Consider the following 21,796-nt stretch of genomic DNA (forward strand, 5'->3'; position numbering starts at 1 on the left):
TAGAAAATCCAAGAAAAAGGAACATTTATTGCAGAAAAAAGTACAAATGAACAGAAGTTTTAGTACTCTGTTGGACCCCCTCTAGCGCGAATGCACGATGCGATACGAGCGGGCATTGAGGCATACAAGTTCCGTATGATGTCATGAGACATCTCGTTCCACAGTTGCCGTAAATGCGCCTCTAGTTCGACCAACCTCGTAGGGTGTCCAACTTGCCGTCCCAAATGATCCCGTCCCAAAAGATATGCTCGATTGGTGACAAATCTGGGGATAGAGCAGGCCAGGGAAGGGTGGTAATGTGGCGGAGGCAGTCTTGTGACATCCTTGCTGTGTGTGGCCTAGCATTGTCTTGTTGAAAAATGGCTTCTGGGAGCCCTGCCATGAGTGGCAACACATGTGGCTGAAGGATGTTATGGACGTACCGCTGGGCTGTCATTGTGTCATGGATCAATATTAGGGGTGACCGTGTATCGTAAGCAATGCCACCCCATACCATGACACCAGCTGTGGGAGCGGTGTGTCGCTGTAAAGCGAAGGCAGGATTGAAGCGTTCACCACGGGGCCTCCACACACGAACACGATTGTCATCACTGCTCAAGTTGAATCACGATTCGTCGCTGAAGACGACCTGGTTCCATTCCGTTGCAGTCCAATCCCGTCGTGCTCAACACCACTCCAAACGGAGGCGTTGGTGGGTGGGTGTCATTGGCAGCACACGTAATGGGCGCCGCGATACCAGATGTCCTTCAGCCAGGCGCCTTGCGATGGTTCGGGAAGACACAGGGGCCCGTAGTGAAGCTGCTGCCTGTGTCTGGATAGCGGCCAATGAGGCAGTTGGCTCTACGCGTGCGTTTCAGATGATGTGACGGTCTTCTCGACGACTGGTCTGTCGAGGGCGTCCTGAACCTGGTCGCCGTGTAAATGACGTCTCTTCTGTCCACTGGTCCCAACACCTCCTCACAGTAAAATCAGAACGGCCTAGTTGACGAGCTACTCGCCGAGCTGACCACCCAGCTTCCATCATCCCGATGATTCTTCCCCTATCGAACTCTGACAACTGCTCATACGGTCTTCGACGGCGGCGTAACGGCATGTCTACCTCAGCATTTCCTTTGCAAACGATTAAATACACTCCAGCAAGCTCTGCTTACCTGTTTTATACTCCAAGGAGAACGAAGTTCAACGCCCTCTAGTGGCATTACGCAATGCGCAATCACGCTGCATTTCTAATCATTTGCATATCTGTCCGACATGTACCTTCAGGACAACTGTCGTTTCGATCCCACGATTATTTTTTGGTGTGCAAATTTTTATGGCAATGAGTGTAATAAGAACGATTCATGAAATTATTATCTCAAAACAATCAAAACTAAATTATAAATGACAATTTGGTATGTATATAATTTTTTTTTAAATAGCACCGCGGTGTAAAATGGAATTTAACGGAATGTTCTCTGTATGTCTTCTCTGCATATAACTATTTCACCAAACACCAACTCTGTCATATCGCTATATTGCAATTTACTAAGATTAATGAGATGGGTTGGAAAAGAAGGCGCTGTCTGTCGGTGCTCGTTATGAAAAATATCGTATCCATATCCTCTCTCGGATTCAAATCCGGGACCGTGACAGCATCTTACCACCACTCCATTCGGGCGATTTGCATGCAACTGGTTTCTTGCAAACAGAAACAAAACCAGTTAAAAAAATTCATTTATTTGAAATTTATAAAACACTGTATCATGTTTGAAGGGATTACTCTAGGAGTTAAAATTCGCGGACACACCCAGAGTCATATACACAAACATCACTTTCTGCATTTCGACTGAATTCGTATAACAGGGATTATCTCAGAAGAGAAAACGGAAAATGTTCCAATGGTCATCGTGTCGGAATATGTCCACTACTTGATTGCGTCGTCCACTTTTCTGAAGGAAGCTGATGACCTGGATCTCCTGGTATGACTGCAGATGCTGTCTCTGGAAAAATGAAAGAACACCTTATAATAAGTAAGCTGAATAATACTGATTTGCCTTGATAATGTACGGTATGCGTTACGATAAATGTGATAAATCGGTTATTGCGGCATACTTTGAATCGTCTTGATTGGTTTAATAAATTTATCACTATAACCGATGATTATGCAAAAAAACCAAGTGTCGTTGATGAATTTGATAAACACTTGGAATTTATCGCCTTTACATGTGATTATGCATTATATTTTAGTGCAAGGATGTTCAACTTTTAGGAGAGTGCGGGCCACTTAAGTGATTTGTAAAAGTGTCTCGGATCAATAAAAAGACTTAAGTGATCTAGGAATGTGTCGCTGGCCTTAAGTACTAACTTCAGTGACGCGTATCACTGCAGTGATCTGGGTATGTGACACTGGGCACTCTATTTACGTGAAAATGTGCCATGGCCATCTGAGTGATCAGGAAATGTTCCGCGGGGCCACTTAAATGCTTTGAAACTGTGTCACGCGTCACTTAAGTGATCTGCAAATATGCCGCGGGTCACTTGAATGACTTCTAAATGTCAGCAGGCCATTTAGTGTCCCTTGTGATGTGGATCTGTTTTGCGGATCATTTAACTGATCTGTAGTTGTGCAACGGATCAAATAAATGATCTGGAAATGTGCCGGGTGCACTCCAGTGATTCTCAAATATGTCGCGGGTCACTTGAGTGATGTCGAACTGTGCCACGGGCCACTTAAGTGATCTGTAAATGTCCCATTTCTACAAAATCCGGTTTGAGGTCACGAGCTACATTTTATCCGCTGGTCATGGGTTGAGCAAATATGGACTAGTGCAATCGGGTTCATATTTTCCTGGTTTATTCGCAATTTTCCCCAAACATGTAGTTACCCCAGGTTCTACCTCATAGCACCCGAGTGAAATGCTGAAGCAATCAACGAAAACTCAAATTTAACTAAATGAATATTTATTTGAGTCCCTGCATTTGTTAGACAAGGCGATAATGTCATGCATGCAAATTTACGGCACTAGAAGTTTACGACAACATTAACGATATTATGAGTTTACGACAACATTAACGATATTATGGGTTTACGACAACATTAACGATATTATGAGTTTACGACAACATTAACGATATTATGGGTTTACGACAACATTGATAATATTACACATTATGATGTATCAACACTCTCAAATATGCGAAAGAGAGAGAACTAAAGAGAGTACGGGTACTCCAGACTTACCACTTCCTTGATCTTCAAGTTTCCGTCCATGTCTAATCCTTGGGAACCTATTCTCCCTTGTCATCAGAACACAAATTCCACTTAAAATCGAACTCCTCTCTACTCAATCCAATTCTAAACGTCTCCGAACTTTTACATCTTCTAACTTAATATTCCTCTTCCCGAGAAATTACCCTTGTGCTTCACTGGTTCATTTCTTTCTTTTTCGCCTACAGCTAACCAATCCTCGTCCTGTCTAAAATTCATCCAAGAATCTGACCAGTTCAAACCCCTCAAGCCATCCTCAATCCTCGTCGAAATTGGCGCTTGTCTAATAAAAGATCAATTGGTGTATCTTCTTGCCTCTACCGCTGACTCGGACAGTAACATGCAATTTGCCTTTAGCAAACGGTACCCAGTATTGCGCACTGCATAGGGAATTCGTGTAACTTGGAGAAGGTTCCCACAGAAAAGGTAAAAGAAGCACCGAAACACAAGAGATAGGACCGACCCACACAAGCAGGCGTCGAATTAAAAGGACACAAACAATTCCAGTTGCAAAAAATATGGAATTGCATGCAGGTGCACCCATCAGACTCTTCGCGATTTACGGCTACGTTTATTTCCAAAATAAAACTCAACACCCTGAAGATACGCCCCGTGAAACGCACCGATTCATGGAAAGGATGGCAGTTTTCTTCAAAGTCGTACTTCGATGGTCATTATGCCCTCCTTATACTCTTCCAAAATATTTGACTGAAGCACCCTTTTGAACTCCTGTACAAAACCCATATAAGAACAGCTCATTATTAATAAACAAACTAATTTGAAACAAGTCGGCGCAAGAAAAGTGAAATTAATTAAATACTATACAATAAACTTAAATATACCAGAAAGCTAAACTCGGTTATATTTATAGGTAATTTGAATAAACCAGAAAAAGCTGAACCCGATTACACTAGTGTAATTGATGAATTCGATAAATATGCAAAAAGATTCCAAATGAGTCTAGTATGTGTGTGATGAATGTAGTAGGACCCCGATATAATGATAACACATTTTACGGTCATACCCTGATATAATAATCCAATACATGTATGAATTACCATGAACAGTATATCAAATAGTACGATTCACCATGTTTACCATCATTATGCATAATCGCCGGTGAAAAAAGTGATACATTTAGGGAAATTCATCAAACTTATCAAAACGCTACGTAATTATGCATAACAACCGATTATTAGACATAATAATCCTAATAAATGGATTTATCACATCTACCGTAGCATATGCAATAAATAATTCATATAATCATGTGAATCTGACATTTTATGAAAGAAAGCAAGAAGCACTATATGATCGAAATAGAATCCATAGATTTTAGAAGTTCCAATGAAAACTGCCGCTTAAGGAATTTGGATTGCAAATAACAATAAATAAATAAATAAAAGTATTGGGAATTAACTTGATACGACCCAGAAGTTAATCTTTGAGCTTCGTTTACTGAGAGAAGAGTATTGAAGAAAATAAATGAAGTTTTAGCTCAAAAAAAAATATAAGAAGTCATTCAAATAACTAGCATGTGAGAAAAAAAAGTATTCTGCCAAAATAAAACAAATCTTTCTTTTGAAATGAACAGTTCTTTGAATAATTAAAATACTTTAAATTCATTCTGAAGATTAAAGTCGGGAGAGATTTAGTTAAATAATATAACTGTGAAAAAAAAAATATTAAATTTATCTGAAAAAAAAGGAAACTGCTGGAAGGTAAATTTTTTAAACTTTTATTTTATTTTAACTGAATTTTCTTTCGGATAGATTTTCAATTTCCGTAAGATTTTTCGTCTTTGTTTTGCACGTTATAACTGTCCCAAAAGTTTCGAAGACTCTTGATTGTTCTGTATAGCTTTTTTGCAGCACGTGGTGTATAAAATGCAATTTTTTTTTTCACAGAAAACGAAAAGAATTTTCTCAAATAATATAAAGAGCATTTTTCATAAAATAATAAAAATTGTATTTATAATCGTTATTTTCTTTTTTTAATCAGGTGTCTCAAAAGTTTATGGAAACTATTGAATATATGCAAATTTGAAACTTGTAATCGTGACGCAAGGTGTGAAAAGATACAAATATAGTAAGATGGAAAAAGGTGGGAGGGAATTTAGTTTGGAAGACGGCAAAATCGACGTAGCTTTCTGCGGAGGAGATTAACAAAAAAGAGTAGCGAAGTAAGCTTATTGAATATTTTTCAAATCCTTTAATTCATAGCAAAATCATGATTTGTCAAGTTATAGCCAGTAAGACGCCTTACCATCCAGAATCACGTTCTGGAAGAATTCTATGACAACACAATGACACCACCGCGACCACAGAACATGGTCCCCGTTCTTTTCTCCAAGCGGGACTTCAGCAGCGACACGATGGCAGGTTGATTAAAAAGACTTGTGCCTACGCAGCTGATGTTTGTTTATGGAATTTTTGTGGTCTCTGGTTTGAATATATCGCCAGATACGGTTTTAAAAATAATTGAAACAAATATTTTTATGGTTCATAGGAGAAAATTTTCTGCCAACTACCCCTCTCAAAGCACCACATTCAAACACACAATACACCTTATTTCGATATTTAAAAATGACGTCGCTTAAGGACACAAATGTATCATTATTTTCAATGACGAAAGCAAATGTAAATTAGACAATTCCGATACATATACAAGGAATTGCCACCATTTCAGGGAACGGCTACGCTAATACATCAGCAGCCATCAGTGTGGTGGTTGTGTTATGGCATGGGCGGCTTTCCCCATAACGCATATTCAGCAATCCTAGATAGGAGACAGGAAGCGCAAAAAAATACATAGATACGCTATACACAAACCACTTCTTTTTTCTTGTTTTTGGCTAAAATTCAAGGGCATTAAGAACTGGTATTTTGAGCATGATAATACTCCCATAGATATCCAACGTGGCGAAAAAAATTTTCAGAATGAAGGATGTGTGTCTACCGGACTGTCCACTGATTAATCCTGATCCCACCCATATAGAAAATTTGTGGAGCCTAACGATTCAAAGTCTACTCCAATGGACGGCAGTTCAGCACGGTGAATGCCTTGAAACATGCCATAGAAACTGAATGGCATAATTCGGACCCATAACTTCTACAAAGTTTAGCTCTGTAAATGTAACTTTTGGGACAGCCTTCACTGCTACTTGTTTTTTATTTTGGTATATACAGAGTGAAAAAAAAACTCCACACCTCCATAAGTCGTCACTAATGGTATCAAAAAATTATAACGGCTTAAGCGAAGTGACGACTTAAACGAAATGCCGTTAGTTTCAACGTGCAATATTGTGAAATTCTAAAATAATATAAATTTAGATATTGAGAGATAATGCTTTTTTTATAACACATTTATTTAAATTACAATGCTAACAAAATTTATAGATTAAAAATGGAGGAAAAATACAATTATTCTACCTTTTTTTGAGCTTTCAGTATTTAACTAATTCGGGTCAACTGTTATAGTGTGATAAAAGTATATTTAGCTTTTCTATACTCTCTCTCTCTCTCTCTCTCTCTCTCTCTCTCTATTGCACATTAATTTTCATACATATATACATATACAGTCGAATACCGTTATAGCGAAAATCGCATTTTAACGAACACTTTTCTAATCCCCCAAATAAGTTTACATGCTAGGTAACCTGAAATTCCTTTATAACGAAATTTCGTTGTAACGAAACGATTTCTCCGGTCTCTTGGCGTTCGTTATAACGGGATTCGACTGTACCATTTAATTTCAGTAGCGTCGAATTCTTCATCAGTAGTACATGATACAACTACTATATGGCAATCACACACGGCCCGATTTTGACTTGAGGCCATGGTCTGGTAAAAAACAGACATTAAAAGTTCTCAACTTGGGAAAAATTTCTGGTTTTTTTTTCAATAAAGATACTTGTTTAAACTTGAAGCTCCAAATTAGTGGATCCTATGCAGAAATCGGTTCCAGCTTGAACAGTTCTTTAATTTCGAGAGATTTTTTTTCGCAAATAAACTTCCTCAGCGTAATCCTCTTGAGCTGTCTCATTTTTGTATATAAGACTTTATGTTCACTGTTGAACACATAAAAATGCTGTTATCATGATTTTTTCCTTAGTTAAGGGACCATAGAAATCATCCGTCCCTCTCTCTCTCTCTCTCTCACACTTTTCCATGATGACGAGTTAATCAAAACTAGCGACGAGCAAACGAGGGTTTATGAACATTGTTATCCATGAAAGCTAGCCAGGACCGAAGAAAAATGACGACTAAATCGGTGTGACGACTTATTAGGGTGACTATTCAGCGAAGTTTTACTGTACATATACACTGCTGGCCACCGTAAATGCAACACCCTGAAGGAAGCATGCAAATAATATGAAATTTACAACATGCATTAGCGGAGGTGAGATATGCAAATGATTAGAATTTCAGCGCAGACGCACATAACGCGCGCCTGTGGCGCCACTTCAAAGCGCTATTTAAGGCTTGGAGATTTCGACGATTTGAAGTACGGCAATTGTGTTTTTCTTGTGGTTTTTTCAAAAAAACGATCAATTATGCCTCGTAGAAAACAGCGATCATCTTTTGATCAAGTATCCGAGTTCGACAGAGGAAGGATAGTGGCCTACCGAGATTGTGGATTATCTTTCAGGGAAATCGGTAGTCGTGTTGGACGAAACCAAACAACTGTAATGCGGATATGTGATCGTTGGATGCAGGAGGGTACGACGGACCGACGTGTTCGATCGCATACACCTCAGTGCACCACTTCACGTGATGACAGGCGTATTGTGCGTATGGCAGTGACGGATCGCTCAGCCACATGACGAACCATAGCACAGCACATTCAGTCTGTACCGCATCATCCAGTGTCTGCGCGTACCATTCGACGCCGTTTACAGCAGAGTGGTCTGTCCGCAAGACGTCCATTGCTTCGTCTACCCTTGACGCAGAACCACAGACGTCTCCGCCGCCAATGGTGCGATGAAAGAAGGATGTGGACGGCACAATGGAATGAAATTGTCTTTACTGACGAGTCACGCTTCTGTCTGCAACACCACGATGGTCGGATTCGAGTCTGGAGACACCGTGGAGAGAGGATGCTGAACAGCTGCGTTATGCACCGCCACACTGGTCCTGCACCGGGTATTATGGTATGGGGCGGTATTGGATATCACTCTCGCACTCCTCTAGTACGCATTGCCGGTACTTTAAAAAGCCAGCGCTACATCTCCGAGGTGTTGGAGCCAGTTGTCCTTCCTTATCTTCAGGGCTTGCCCACAGCTATATTTCAACAGGATAATGCGCGACCACACGTGGCACGCATTGTCCAAAGGTTCTTCGTCAATCGCCAGATTGAATTGCTTCCCTGGCCAGCTCGCTCGCCGGATCTTTCACCGATAGAAAACATGTGGTCCATGGTTGCTCAACGATTGGCCCAGATTACATCCCCAGCTGCCACACCAGATCAACTTTGGCAACGCGTGGAAGCTGCTTGGTCTGCTGTACCCCAAGAACACATCCAAAGTCTCTTTGAATCAATGCCGAGGCGTGTGGCAGCGGTGATCTCCAACAATGGCGGCTACTCTGGCTACTGATTTTGGCAGGAACCACACTTCACAGAAGTCTATAAATTTAATCATTTGATGCTTGGTCAACATGTTATCTACAAATTAAATATTGTTGCGATATCTCTTGTCTTTCTTGGTGTTGCAATTTGGGTGGCCAGCAGTGTATATATTTTTTCAAAGTAGTCGTTGAAAGTCAATCGCATCTGGTCTGTAAATAATGTAATAACCTACAATAATTTTTTCAGTCCGAGGTTGTAAAAGTGGTTCTATCTATCTACAACATTTTTTTGTACATTTATGCATTTATTTGCATTCGTCCGAAAAACAACTTTTGCGAGATTCTATAATCTTTTGGGACAGTGTGTATATTTTAAGTATAAAACACAATATTTTATTAATTTACACAAAATGCGTCTGATTGGCACTCGAACAGATAAAACAGGCGCATTTACCTTGCTTATATGAAGCAGACGAGTACATCGGCCTAGCAGGGTGGCGCTTTATGGTTGCAAATAAACCATCTGAGCTCTAAAAATAAAGAAATATACATCGATCTCATATATGTACTGGAAGACGGAATTCAAAATAATTGGAAATACATGATAAAGTAGAACGTGTTTGAAAAAGATACGGAAGATGGAAATGCAAATCATTCTTACTTGTCTGGAGTTATTCGCACAGTACGGTTCAGCATATTCTGGTTTAGTGCCTGCAGAAAAAACACATTTTCGTTAGATTTCATCAACATAAAAACTGAGCCATTGACATCAAAGGTATAATAATAAGAACTGATTGAAAAATGTTGGAATGAGTAATATCGTATTTCTCTCTGTAGAAAAAACAATGTGACTGTATGTTAGAAATTTTCAGAAGTTCCTCTCTGAATAATTGAAATTTAATTCAATTCAATCTGAAACTCATATGATGATGTTAATCCTACATACGGGAATATCATGATCGATTTCTTTCAACATTGTATTCTTCGTGGAAAAGAAACTTTTAAATAATATTTTTGAAAACAAAATGGTGGCTGCGCTTGCTCCAAGAAATACGGTGAATATATATATATATACTTTTTTTAGTATTCCAAAGTTTATCTTCAATTATTTATCGTTATGTTCCCCTACTCTTCTTTGGAGAAACAAGATACATAGACATTGCATTATTTCAGAGTATAGATTTGATATTCGCGTAAATGTCTGTTGTTTTGTACCCCAAAAACGAATTTCTGCAGACGTAATATTTTTTACTAAACGATTATGTCACGACTATTCTCAGCCCAATACATCAAGGAAATAGACCTTTTCTTTATTCTATCCCCAGGTTATCTAGGAAAGACAACCCATCTCGTCTTCGCCGGGACTCGAACATGGGCCCTTTTGCAAACCGGGCAAGTGCACTACCATATACACCAATGGAGGGCAGAGTCGTATCTCCAGTGGTGTATATGGTAGCGAAGTTGCACGGTTTACTAGAAGACCTGGATTCATTTCCCATGGGAGGTCAGTTTACTTATACTTCCTTGTTTGCTTCAGCATAAAACTAGAAAAGGTATATTACCTCGATCATGTCGCGTTTTCCTACAGTTTTTAATGATTATTTTTCAAAACCTGAGATACATATGTGCACTTGACTCAAATGGTCCTATTAAAAATATCGCCAAGAATCAAATTGATTATTTTGTTTTTCTTTTTAAAGGACACAACACACACAACAACATACATTTTGACATACAATAACCACAAATCATTCAAAAAAGGTATTTTTCTGCTTTTTTTTTTTAACGGTTAGTTCTGGATTAGGTGTCAAGAGGTTAAGATATTTTTATTAATAGAATTCCATTTTTTATATTGTATTTCACAAAAAAATAATTAATATACAGTTAACCACCGATATCTTCTATATATATAAAATTGATTTTCTGTGTGTGTGTGTGTGTGTGTGTGTGTGTGTATGTTCTCTATACAAATCTACAATTTTAGATTGATCGTGGTCACATTTTGCATATATACCAAATGGGACCCGACTTACGATAGGCTACTTTAAAATTTCGTCAGACCAGGGCAAATGCCCCAAATGGGCAAAAAACTGTCCGGCAACAATGGTTTTTGGGCCTCAACAATCACTTTCCGAACGTTTACTTTGGTTACCGTGGTTCCCTAGCAATGCGTTTCAGGAGTGTATATGCCTTTACAACGGTTTGTCACTTCTTTAATCCTGTTAGTATATGTATAATAGTTTATGCCTTTATAATGGTTTGCCACATTTTCAATATACTCTCAGTAAGGAGGCTTTTTGAATAGACGTCGTAATCATCATCAGCATCGCTTTGAGAGTCAGGAAAACGGTGATCCTCATAGAAATCAGTGCTAAAATTGTCGATTTTACTGTAGAAATGCGGAAATTAGTGGGATTTTCCGCCCCATCAATAATTTTAAAAATTGTATTGAATTCTCGATTTTTAAAATATTAGGTTCGCTTAGAGATATACGAAGACCAGGAGATTAAATATGAAGTAAATATGCCAAACCTATACTTTTGAGTTGGATATTCGAGCAATATCATTGATTTCATTTATGTCTTCTCAAGTATGAAAATTAATGTCTCCATATTGTCTATTTTGATATTTATTTGCATAAATTCATGTGGGTTAGGATATTTTAAAATTAGTTATGAGCCCGTGAAAAGTGCATCGAAAAAATTCCACAGCTTTAACTAAGGATTTTTGATTTTTGGAAGCTGGAACAGGCAAATGGATAACTTGAAGTTCAAGGGGGGGCGATCGAAATACCTAGCGCCCCTTAAAAAAAAAAAAAAAATTATATTCATTTCTACGTTTCTGTGTAAATCTAGATTTGTTTATTTCATGAATCGCGCAGGTCGCCATATTGGTTAACTTGGACACCGTTTGTATGTCCCTCAAGAAAAAGAGAGGGAGATGGGAGATATCACGTTATCCAAAAAAGCATCATTGAAGAAAACCCGGGCAGCGCCGGGTATTATAGCTAGTAGTGTCAATATTTCTCATTGCCAAAAATTTATTTTACATTACATATCTGGGGTTTGCGACTCTGCTTGAACGTAATTAGATATTGTGGAAATATGCAAACAAAAACAAGTCCTTTCAAAAAATGAAAAATAAATAAATAAATATATATATTATTATTATTATATATATATGAATTTCCGTATGTAACGAAAAGAGGAAGAAACTAAAATATAAATAGCATTCATCACGTACTTATCAGAAATAACATCAAATTGCATCAACGCCATACCAATAAAGAAAACAGAAAGTACAATTATCCAACGCACTTAAATACACGCACAATTCCACAGAATATACAAAAGAAAATTTTAAAATATGTATTTTTATTTATATATATATATGTTGCTAAATATATATTTTATTATATATATGCCAAAGCCCGAAATTGGACAATTCACGACGCGGCCGGTCACTTCGCGAATTGGCCAGTTTCGTTGAATATTGACACAGCCAGTTCACGAAGTGGCCGGTGATCCCTGGCAACTTCGGATGGATAGCCTATGGATATCCTCTGATAACATAAGACATGATTCGGGATCATCGTCAACCTGGCGTAATTTTTCGTGATAATTATGTTCCCGTAAGTCATGTCAACTCATCAAACGGCAGTCACCATGCGGTAATAATTTTTTCTCCAAAATTTGGCGGAAAAAAACTGTATTTATATAATTATTTTTATAGTTTTTTTCAATCAAATTTCACATTTTTTCTTCTCGTCATACGGAGCTTTTCTAATTCAGCTGCTACATATAGACATGTATCACACGTCGGCGATAAAAAATAATAAAGATTTTGCTCCTGCCGGGACGGTCTTACATCAGCACATCAAACTTTGCCCAGGGATCTCCGGCCACTTAACGAAATGGCCGGCAAAAGTCTGAATCATGTCTGAAATTCGGACTTCAAAAAAGAAAAAAATCGGACTTCGGAATTGAGAAACTCTTGGCCAATTCACGAAGTTGCCCGCTGCTTCGTGAATTGTGAATTGGACGCACTTCATACTTTGGCAGTAACATATATATTTTTCACTTAAAATTTCTATAGCTAACGTAATTAGGTCAACCTCCATTCATTCTAATAACAATACCTGCGATATTTAAATCCAAGTTGAAAAGAACCTCTTCCCTTTCATTGCCCTATTACGCAAGTTAGAAACTGAACAAAAAAAAACCTCCATCCTTCCGGATTACATTATATTCAGTATAAAGAAACAAAGATGGTGGAAAAAATAAACTATTAACAAAAAAAGAAGGGGAATGCGTTTTAACCATGTCTTCTCTTTGAAGAATAATGCTTGATATCCGTTTCTTTCAGTAAAAGGAGTGATTAATGATATGTTCGCAATTTAATTTCGGCCAGAAGCATGTACGGAGAACGCTTCGTAAGCAGCTGTCTACATGGAGATATAAATTACTTTGTGAGCTTGGATGAATAATAATAATAATAGGAAAAAAAAGGGCTCAGGAAACGTTGGGTATTAAAAGGGTGGAATTCGGGAAACGCGGGAGTAGCTTTATTCATTAATTTAATTTTTTTTTCATTCTTTTGTCAGTTTCATTTAAATCATTAATGTTTAAAATGATACATGCGATTTTTCCATTAGCTTATTTTGAGGGTCGTGTTGAGTTAAAAGGCTAATAACTGATTTTTACTCTGGTGTAGTGACTTCGTTATCGCGTAAAAACCGTTTTTGTTTGTAGAATGGATTTATTGCTCGTTCGTGAATGACGACGAGTTTACGCGGCAGTGACATTTTTTTTTTCCTTTCATTGGGTAACACTAACTATTTTTGTGTCTGTGTGAAGTTGACTGAAGCAATCACACGAAACTTCATATTGCTATTCGTGTCAAATAAATGTAATTATGCGAAGAGATATTTTTGAGGCAAAGGAGCGTCATCAATACGAATTATATACCACAACATTTCTCCAACTATGGTGAATGCATTATGGTGGAAGTATGGTCATCTGGGAATCTTTTAAACCACGCATGCACCTCTTCCATATTCCTCTGCGGAACTTCTACCGAATCGGCACATGCCGGAATGTGTGTTCTGAGCTTATGCTTGGTCCTAACGTATTTATGTTGTCGAGTTGCACTTGTTTCGTGTTCATGCTGCCATCTGGCTTACATGATATGTATAATGTCGCCATCTGCCATCAATTTTTTTAACTATGACTGAAATGTGATGATTGAATAATTGTATAGTTGTAGGCCGATTATTCTCTGCCTCGAGACTTTTCTACAGGAAGATTGGCCCGCATTTGCGCCTTGAAGTTGGGAATCGCAGCAAACCAACTTCAGCTGATTGCAGCTATGGTGACAGTGGGGTCCGAACCGCGTCCCGCGTCCTTGCGATGCGAATTCATGGAAATCAAACAACACTGCAACCCCTCGATAACTGCTCAAAAGAAATTATTGAGGATCTTTTCCTCATTTAATGAGCACACGGCTCCGTTTTGAAAACTGACGAATTCTTCTGTTGCGTTGGACGGCTCGGTAAAATATCGATTAGCCATTACAATGTATGAATCACTACATGAAAACTCCAACCCATATTTCCTGTTTCCCTATCCCTGCACATGTGTGTGTGTGTGTGTGTGTGTGTGTGTGGATAGCCAACAAGATACCCTACCAGAAACCGTATCCCGGTCCCCTACAGCGAGAACAAATTTTAAGGGGAAAAACGTATTCTTCCGCGGTATATATTCATATTTCGAATTCTCTGTGAGTGTGAGTTACAAATAAGTCCTTAGCATTGTTCAAAATGACTGTATTAATCATCTTTCGATGGAAATCCCTTGAAATGAATAGAGCGTTCTTGCACGTCTGTACGCGTAGAAAAACATGTTTGTTGTCACTGAAAAGAGGTTTTCTTTTCCTTTCCCCTCAATCCCCCCCTTCCTCGCAAAATAACTACTTCTGGAGATCCTATCTTTACCTAATTACTTCATTCTTTTCATTTTCTTCTATCATATAACACTGGTTGTCCATAACCATACTGTTTAAGTGATAATACCGGATTTTCTAAACAGCATGGGTCTCCCGTTTGTGATATTTTTTTTATACTACCCCTAGTTAATCCATACCTTTTATCGTTTCCCCGAATTTAACCCGCCCTCTGAAGTGAACAGTCAATTCTTCGAAAATATTCTTTTCGCTGACTCGCTCTTGGTGCCTGAACAAATAATACAATCAGTTAAAAACGTTTTACTGAAACTCCAAAAATTCCACGTTTCTTTTTTTTCTTTTTTTTAAATGATAATAATAAAACTCTTTAATATTTTTTACCCTTAAATCGACTTCTCCCCCCCCCCTCCCCACTAACTGTAGTTAGTAAGGTACTGCAATAAAAATGTTGTAATAAGAAAAGAATGAAAATAATAATTAAATAAAGCATTTGTTAGACAAATCTATATTTCTAAAACCAAACGAATACACATATCAAATGTATAATTATAAGTCAATAAAACAACTGATAAATTTAAATGAAAACAGAAACTAATTTTTCGTTGAGCAGACATAGCCAATACCCCAATCGTATATTTCATTATCTTTTACTTTTATTAATTTTTTTCTCTCCATTCTATTTTATTAGCAATTTGTCATTGAATGAACAGAAAAAAAATCAGTAGCTTAAAACTTTATTTTTATCACCTTTCGGTTGTCACACATCTTTCACTCTTTAATTTATCTAATAAATAACTCCTGTTGGGTGGATATACTTCGTTCTTTTTATCTTTTTTTTTCAGATCAAAAGCACTAAAAAATATATATATATACATCATAAAGTCCACAAAAATGCAATCATAGGTTCGAGAGCATTTTACTAGCATTAAGCTCTACTGCTCTCTTCACTGTCCCAGCTTTCTCTATCACATTACAAATAACTGCGGTGTCTATATTAAAATATAATTATTTTTCTAATTTTATTTTGAATATTTTGTAAGATTTTTAATTTAATTGTTAACTATATAACTTGTAAAATTTTATATTAATGACTGGGGAGAAATAAATTATGTCATGCTATGTTCTGTTGTAATTATATACCGAGAAGCTCTAGTGCAAGTACTACACAAAAAATGCGCCCTCCCCTAAATGCGTTTCTCCCTGCCTTCGAAAGGCGTCAAAGTACAGTATCATCTAATACAACATGATGTACACCGGACTGACCAAGGTCCTTCGATTTGTGTGTGAATACGGTAAATCGGGATCCCCAAGCTACAATACGGACATCGCCAATTGTCACCAAAAACCTACCAAAAGTAAGCAAAGTTGTCATCTGTCATTAAAGCACTGCAGCGAATCAAAATTTATAAAAATTTAATTCACGTAAAACAGAGAAAAAACCTTTTAGTTTGACAAATAAATGCGTATGTGTGCAATTATAGTCATAATATCGTCATATAGTAATTTATAAATTAAGAAAACAATCTCTATCTTTGATTTCAGTAAAAGATAAAAATGCAAGTAAGCTCCGTTAAAAAGCGGCCCCTTAGTGGATACCGAATTAGAAAATCCGTACAAGACCTTTTCCACAGCTGACAAACCAATGATGTATCTTGTAGTCATGCTTATTCACCCTGCCAGGCGTTGTTTTCTTCTCATTAGTCGCTATGGGTTTTTTCATTTTAAATTGTGTTCCCGCGTGTCGTAGGGGAGGGGGTTTAGAATTTTTTCTAATTATTTTATTCTCTAATTATTAATTTTCTATTATCTAAATTTATTTTTGAATCTTACATTTCATGAACGACCCAGAGATCAAACAAAACTAGCTCAATATTTTTTTCAATGTATTTGTACTTACCAGAAGGGTTCACATAATGAGAACTGATTGCTGTTGGTTTTTTATTTATCTGTTTTCCAATGTCGCTCATCATGAGAGAGTCACTACAAGACTTGCGGCTATCACAGTCTAGTGGGGGGAAAAGTTTATGAATAAATGCAAATAAAATTTGTTAATAAAAGTATGATTCAAATCGTTCTCACATTCATTAAAGGAAGTAATTTTATTTTGTTACATGCACACTTGTGCCTCGGATGATGCAAATCCAGACATTTAATAAAGAGCTGTTACGTTTCATAAACCATGCATCTGGCGGTAATTGTAAACGCAACTGATTTTTATAATTAAAGCGCGAGTTCCTTACCAAGTCTACGTCGTCTGTCATGGGAGTGTTTTCTCAGACATACAACGACAGTGAACACGACTATTATGAGCACCAGAGAGGAAACAACAACTGGGATGATCAAAGCTACGTTCCTGTAGAATGGCAAGTCCGTCTCTCTCTTTCCAAAAGATGGATATGATGTTGGTCCTGCACAATCAAAAAGCAAATATTCTCATTATACATCCTGTATTTCAAGGAAACAACACTTCACGTAATAGATGGTCTTATCTCATTTCATTATAAAACTCATTTGATTTCATTCAAAATTCAATACTTTGTTGAGGATATAGCACAAGATTATTCCTATTTCCATTCGATATTTTCTCCAATTTACAGTTTTACGAAATCGGAATAATTTATTTCATAATAGATACGAATGCAAAGAATCATATTTAAAAATATTTCACAATAAACTTTCGACCAAAATTTTGTATCAAGGTTGAAAATGTTCATCTGCAATTAGTTTTATAAAATAGTGAGCTGTTAGTTCAACTCATTCACATCGTATCTCAGTATGATAAGAACACAACTCATTATCTACTGCATATTTCTAATGAATGCTTATTCTGTGGAATGTTCAGTGCCGTTGTCCGTTTTCATTGTTTTCGGCTCGGGGTATGCCGAACAGCAAACAGCGTCGCAACTTCGATCTCGCTCCCTCGGGTGGAAGAAGAAGCAATTAGTTACCACATCGTATATTCGGTTATCCAAAGATAACGGCATATTTCCCTTCATTTTCCGAACCTCGACAAGTACCGATTGTGATAGCGCAAGGGAAACATTTAGCGAACGCCCTTGTAAGTCAGAATTCCTCAGTGATTAATACTGAGGGAACAACCCTTGTTTATTCATGAGCGCATTAATTCTAATTAACTTTCTATGAATTACTCCCACGGCGGTGCTAATCTCTGCTGACCAAGTGAAATGTGGATTTGACCACGGTTTAATCAGAGCATAAGGCCGAAGTGCTTGCATCTATTAGATGAACATCGTGGAAGTAGGAGCAGGGAGGGGGATGAGCTGCGACAAGGGCAGCATAAATGCCCCAAATAGCTTACGAATTCGCCATACAGAAGCATTTAGATGGATATTCGTAAGACCCTAAAACCGACAGGTTTCATAACGGTTGCAAATAGCCTCTTCCAACGAAGAGGCAGTCATTGGAGTTCGTAAATGAGTTGGTGCGATTGGGCTTTTCCTAATGTTGAGGTTCCCATTTTCCAATAAAGGAAAGGAAAGTTATATGTATACAGTCGACGATTGTTTTTACGAATCCGTATGGAATTGATAATCAGTTCGTAAAATGGGGAGTTCGAAAGATTTAAAGACGATGAAGAAAAGTGCAGGAAATAAAAAATGAGTTATTTGCTATTATTGAAGATTTCCATAAAAATAACTTATTTTTGTTTGTTCACCTCAACATTTTGGTAAATTATAAGATACCATAGAATTGATGCGTAGGAATAACATTCCAGAGAAATCTCGCTTCTGCGAAATGTTTTCATGATGATTGAAAGCCGCTGGAACCACTTGCCGTAGAATCAATATTTTTCTGATCTTTGATAGGACATTTTTAATGTCATTTTTTCAACCCCATACTTTACGGCAATTTCTGTCTTTGGAAGAGAGAATTCGGACATTAATTTCTATCAAAATATATATATTTATTTTTCATCTTCTGTCAAGCACTACCTTTTCCGTTTTGTTGGCATTGTGAAGAGGAAAGTAGGCGAATAGCAGTTGGTTGAAATAGAGTTCAATCGACTCTCGACTTAGAAATAGCCTATAATCAATAACCTAGTGTATCATACCATTTCTGTGTGTGATACCACCAGTTTATCCAATCATAATGCACAAAGAGTTAATTACGTTGTCAACGCATCTTCAATTCATGTCATCCCGTCACCCCTACCAACAATCGAAACCTCCTTTATGGCACGTTGTTCGCCAAACACGTGTATGTTGGTGATGATAATAAAAATAAAAATAAATTAATAATAATAATTGTGAAAACTCTACACATCTCCTCTCTTCCTCCATTTCCTCTTAAGACGCACAGAACGTCCGAATGTGTGAATTCAAGTTTAATTTTGATTACAACAAATATTCGGAGGTGGCTGGAAGAACAAAACAAACGAAATTAAAAGTAGCGGAAGAAAAACGAATTCGTAAAATTAAGAATTAATAGAAATGTGTACGTAAAATAGAGTGAATTTATCATTAGCTCTGAGGCATAATGTTCGAGACAGAAGACTAGTTCAGAGCGTCTTACTCTGAATCACTATTCTTACTACATCTTATCACAGAACAAAGATAATAATTCAAATCCATACTCTTGAATGAAAAAGATTATTTCATCATTATTGAAGTATGAGAAAATTTTGTGCACACCTTTTTATTGTCGCATACATAACATTTTTTTTCTGGGGGGGGGGGGGTTTGAAGTAATTACGTTTTTTTTTTTTAAGATGGTGATGGTATCACTGGATCATCTATAGTAGGAAAGCATAATCTCTGTCCCGCAGGTCAAATGCAACCCGCCACGAGATTCCACCCGGAAACGAGACGTGCTCCAGCTAAATAGTATCAGTAATAAAACTTGACCATATCGCCTTTATAAAATACGAAAAATCGGGATCCATCAACAACTATCGTTAAAAAAAAAAAACCTGTTAAATGTAAGTAAAGTTTCCAATTTTGGGAGAAAAATATTGTCAAAGTTAATTCAAGTTGACAACTGTCCCTAAAATTGTTGAAAAATCGTCATCGGTGGGAAATAGATTACTGCACTTGATTAGAACTCACTTAATAAAAAACATATTTTTCGCAAATTCAAGCATTAAAAAATCCAAGCTTCGTTGAAAATGTGGGAAAATGCAATACAAATTAATGTTTTCTTTGCCTGCCAATATTAGAAAGGTTAGCGAGGGAAAAAATAAAAAAGATTGTACATTGAAAAAAACAAAACTAATTCTATGCAAGAACGAAAAGCATCGCAATGCGCAAAACACGGGACTCTTATAAAATAGCCAGACTTCCAAAATTACGGGAACATACCGTAAAATGAGAGTCATATGATCACTCTATATACAGGGTGATTATAAAAAAACTATCCCGACATATGGGCCCCTAACTATCATACCATTCACAGAAACTGAATGAAATTTTGGCATAAGGTACTTTGATGTATGCGCTCAAGAATGATATGGAAAACTACAGTGTCACTCTAACAGTTACGGTTACAGTGAGAAAATTTCGAAAATATCAAATGGCAACGCCAATTTTTTTTGTATTGGAATGGGATCTCCATTGTGAAAACCCCTAAATAGCGTTCGAACGGCAACTGGAGCATGAACATCACCGGCGGTAGATAGGCTAAAAGTGAGGACAACCAATAAGGACAGAGAAGCAGCATAAAATAAAGCATTTTATTGTGTTTCACAAATTTTCCACATGACTTTGTGGAGGACTAATCAGGCTGGGATCTCAGCCGAAGAAACGGTGTGACGAATGAAACGAACATTAATGCTCTGGTGCACGGCAAAGTCCTTTTTACTTTTTCCTTGCCTAGCTCCGGGGATTTTAGTGCTACAGGTGCCATTCCAACGCTATTTAGTGTTTTTCAGTATGGAGATCGCATTCCAATACAAAAAACTTGGTGTTGCCATTTGATATTTCCGAAATTTACTCACTGTAACCGTAACTGTTAGAGTGACACTGTTGTTTTCCATATCATTCTTGAGCGCATACCTCAAAATACCTTATGCCAAAATTTCATTCAGTTTCTGTGAATGGTATGATAGTTAGGGGCCCATATGTCGGGATAGTTTTTTTATAATCATCCCGTATATATATGACAATTTCTTTCCCCTCATGAAGCACGAATACCGCATATCTAGCCTGAAAAGAATGCGAACCGCTATTCTATAGGAAACAACAAAATTCCGTTTTCATCAACCAACAGAAATGAAAAATATTTTAATGTAGACTGAATAAAGAAAGATGCTATGAGGGAAATATGAAAAAAAAGGGTATAATATGAAGAATTTCCTTAAGGAAAAATAAAATTTCTACGTCAGATTTTCAAATTAACCTTTTACGAACCTGTCTTGAGGTGTACTTGAATTAGGACCGCATGAGGGAATAACGGTACAACGGCCCCTTACGAACATTAGAAAATCGTAGCAAATGACACGAATTTCAAATGCTCATACTTTTCAAACTGCTATAGACTTTCAATGGCCCAGATCAGCATAAGTTATTAGTTCGGGTTCTCGTTCGTTCGAGACTTTTACACACACACAAAGACGGAACTTATGGAGTGGACAGCGAATATCACTCTCCCTTGCGGGCGAGAAGTGCTTAATTCTTTAAGCGGCAATAAGAAAAATCGCCAAAACGTCCTTGAAAATACCAGATCTTTTTTTAATAGAGCATGCTTTTTTCCAATTTTCAGCAGGTGCAAACTAAGGGGTATAGGGAAAAATTTTCTATTGGGAAATCAACTGTATAAAATATCTGGGCTTTGATGAAGACCAGATATTTCGTCATTGCAGTTTATAGGGTAAATATCCAGTTATTATGCTGGTATTTGTTTACAGACATTATTGGTCGTGACCATTAAACGTTATACAGAGCGCTGAGCTTATTTTTCTTCACCTTGGAATAGCAGAATATTACATTGGCATAAAATATGACATAAAATGATAGTATTTGAAGGAAAAAAATGGGAAAAGAAAATAACATTTTGTTACATAATC

The 21,796-nt window shown here is 37.2% G+C and overlaps 1 protein-coding gene across 1 annotated transcript in view; it reads right to left on the minus strand.

The window, feature by feature from the left end:
• Positions 1-1,728: 1,728 nt before the first annotated feature.
• The window catches only part of LOC149078983 (cell adhesion molecule Dscam1-like), a 123,188-nt gene continuing 103,120 nt past the window's right edge, over positions 1,729-21,796 (minus strand). Inside the window, exons 23-27 of the mRNA XM_089241231.1 lie at positions 17,016-17,183; positions 16,673-16,780; positions 9,476-9,525; positions 9,269-9,344; positions 1,729-1,979 (exon numbers count right to left, since the gene is read on the minus strand). Coding sequence (XP_089097357.1) covers positions 1,882-1,979; positions 9,269-9,344; positions 9,476-9,525; positions 16,673-16,780; positions 17,016-17,183 — 500 coding nt within the window. The 3' untranslated portion in view covers positions 1,729-1,881. The remainder of the gene's footprint in view (positions 1,980-9,268; positions 9,345-9,475; positions 9,526-16,672; positions 16,781-17,015; positions 17,184-21,796) is intronic.

The sequence above is a fragment of the Pholcus phalangioides genome, unplaced genomic scaffold, assembly GCF_987345545.1.
Source record: "Pholcus phalangioides strain wild (caught in Gottingen) unplaced genomic scaffold, Ppha-v1.0 ptg000013l_1, whole genome shotgun sequence".
Taxonomy (NCBI): domain Eukaryota; kingdom Metazoa; phylum Arthropoda; class Arachnida; order Araneae; family Pholcidae; genus Pholcus; species Pholcus phalangioides.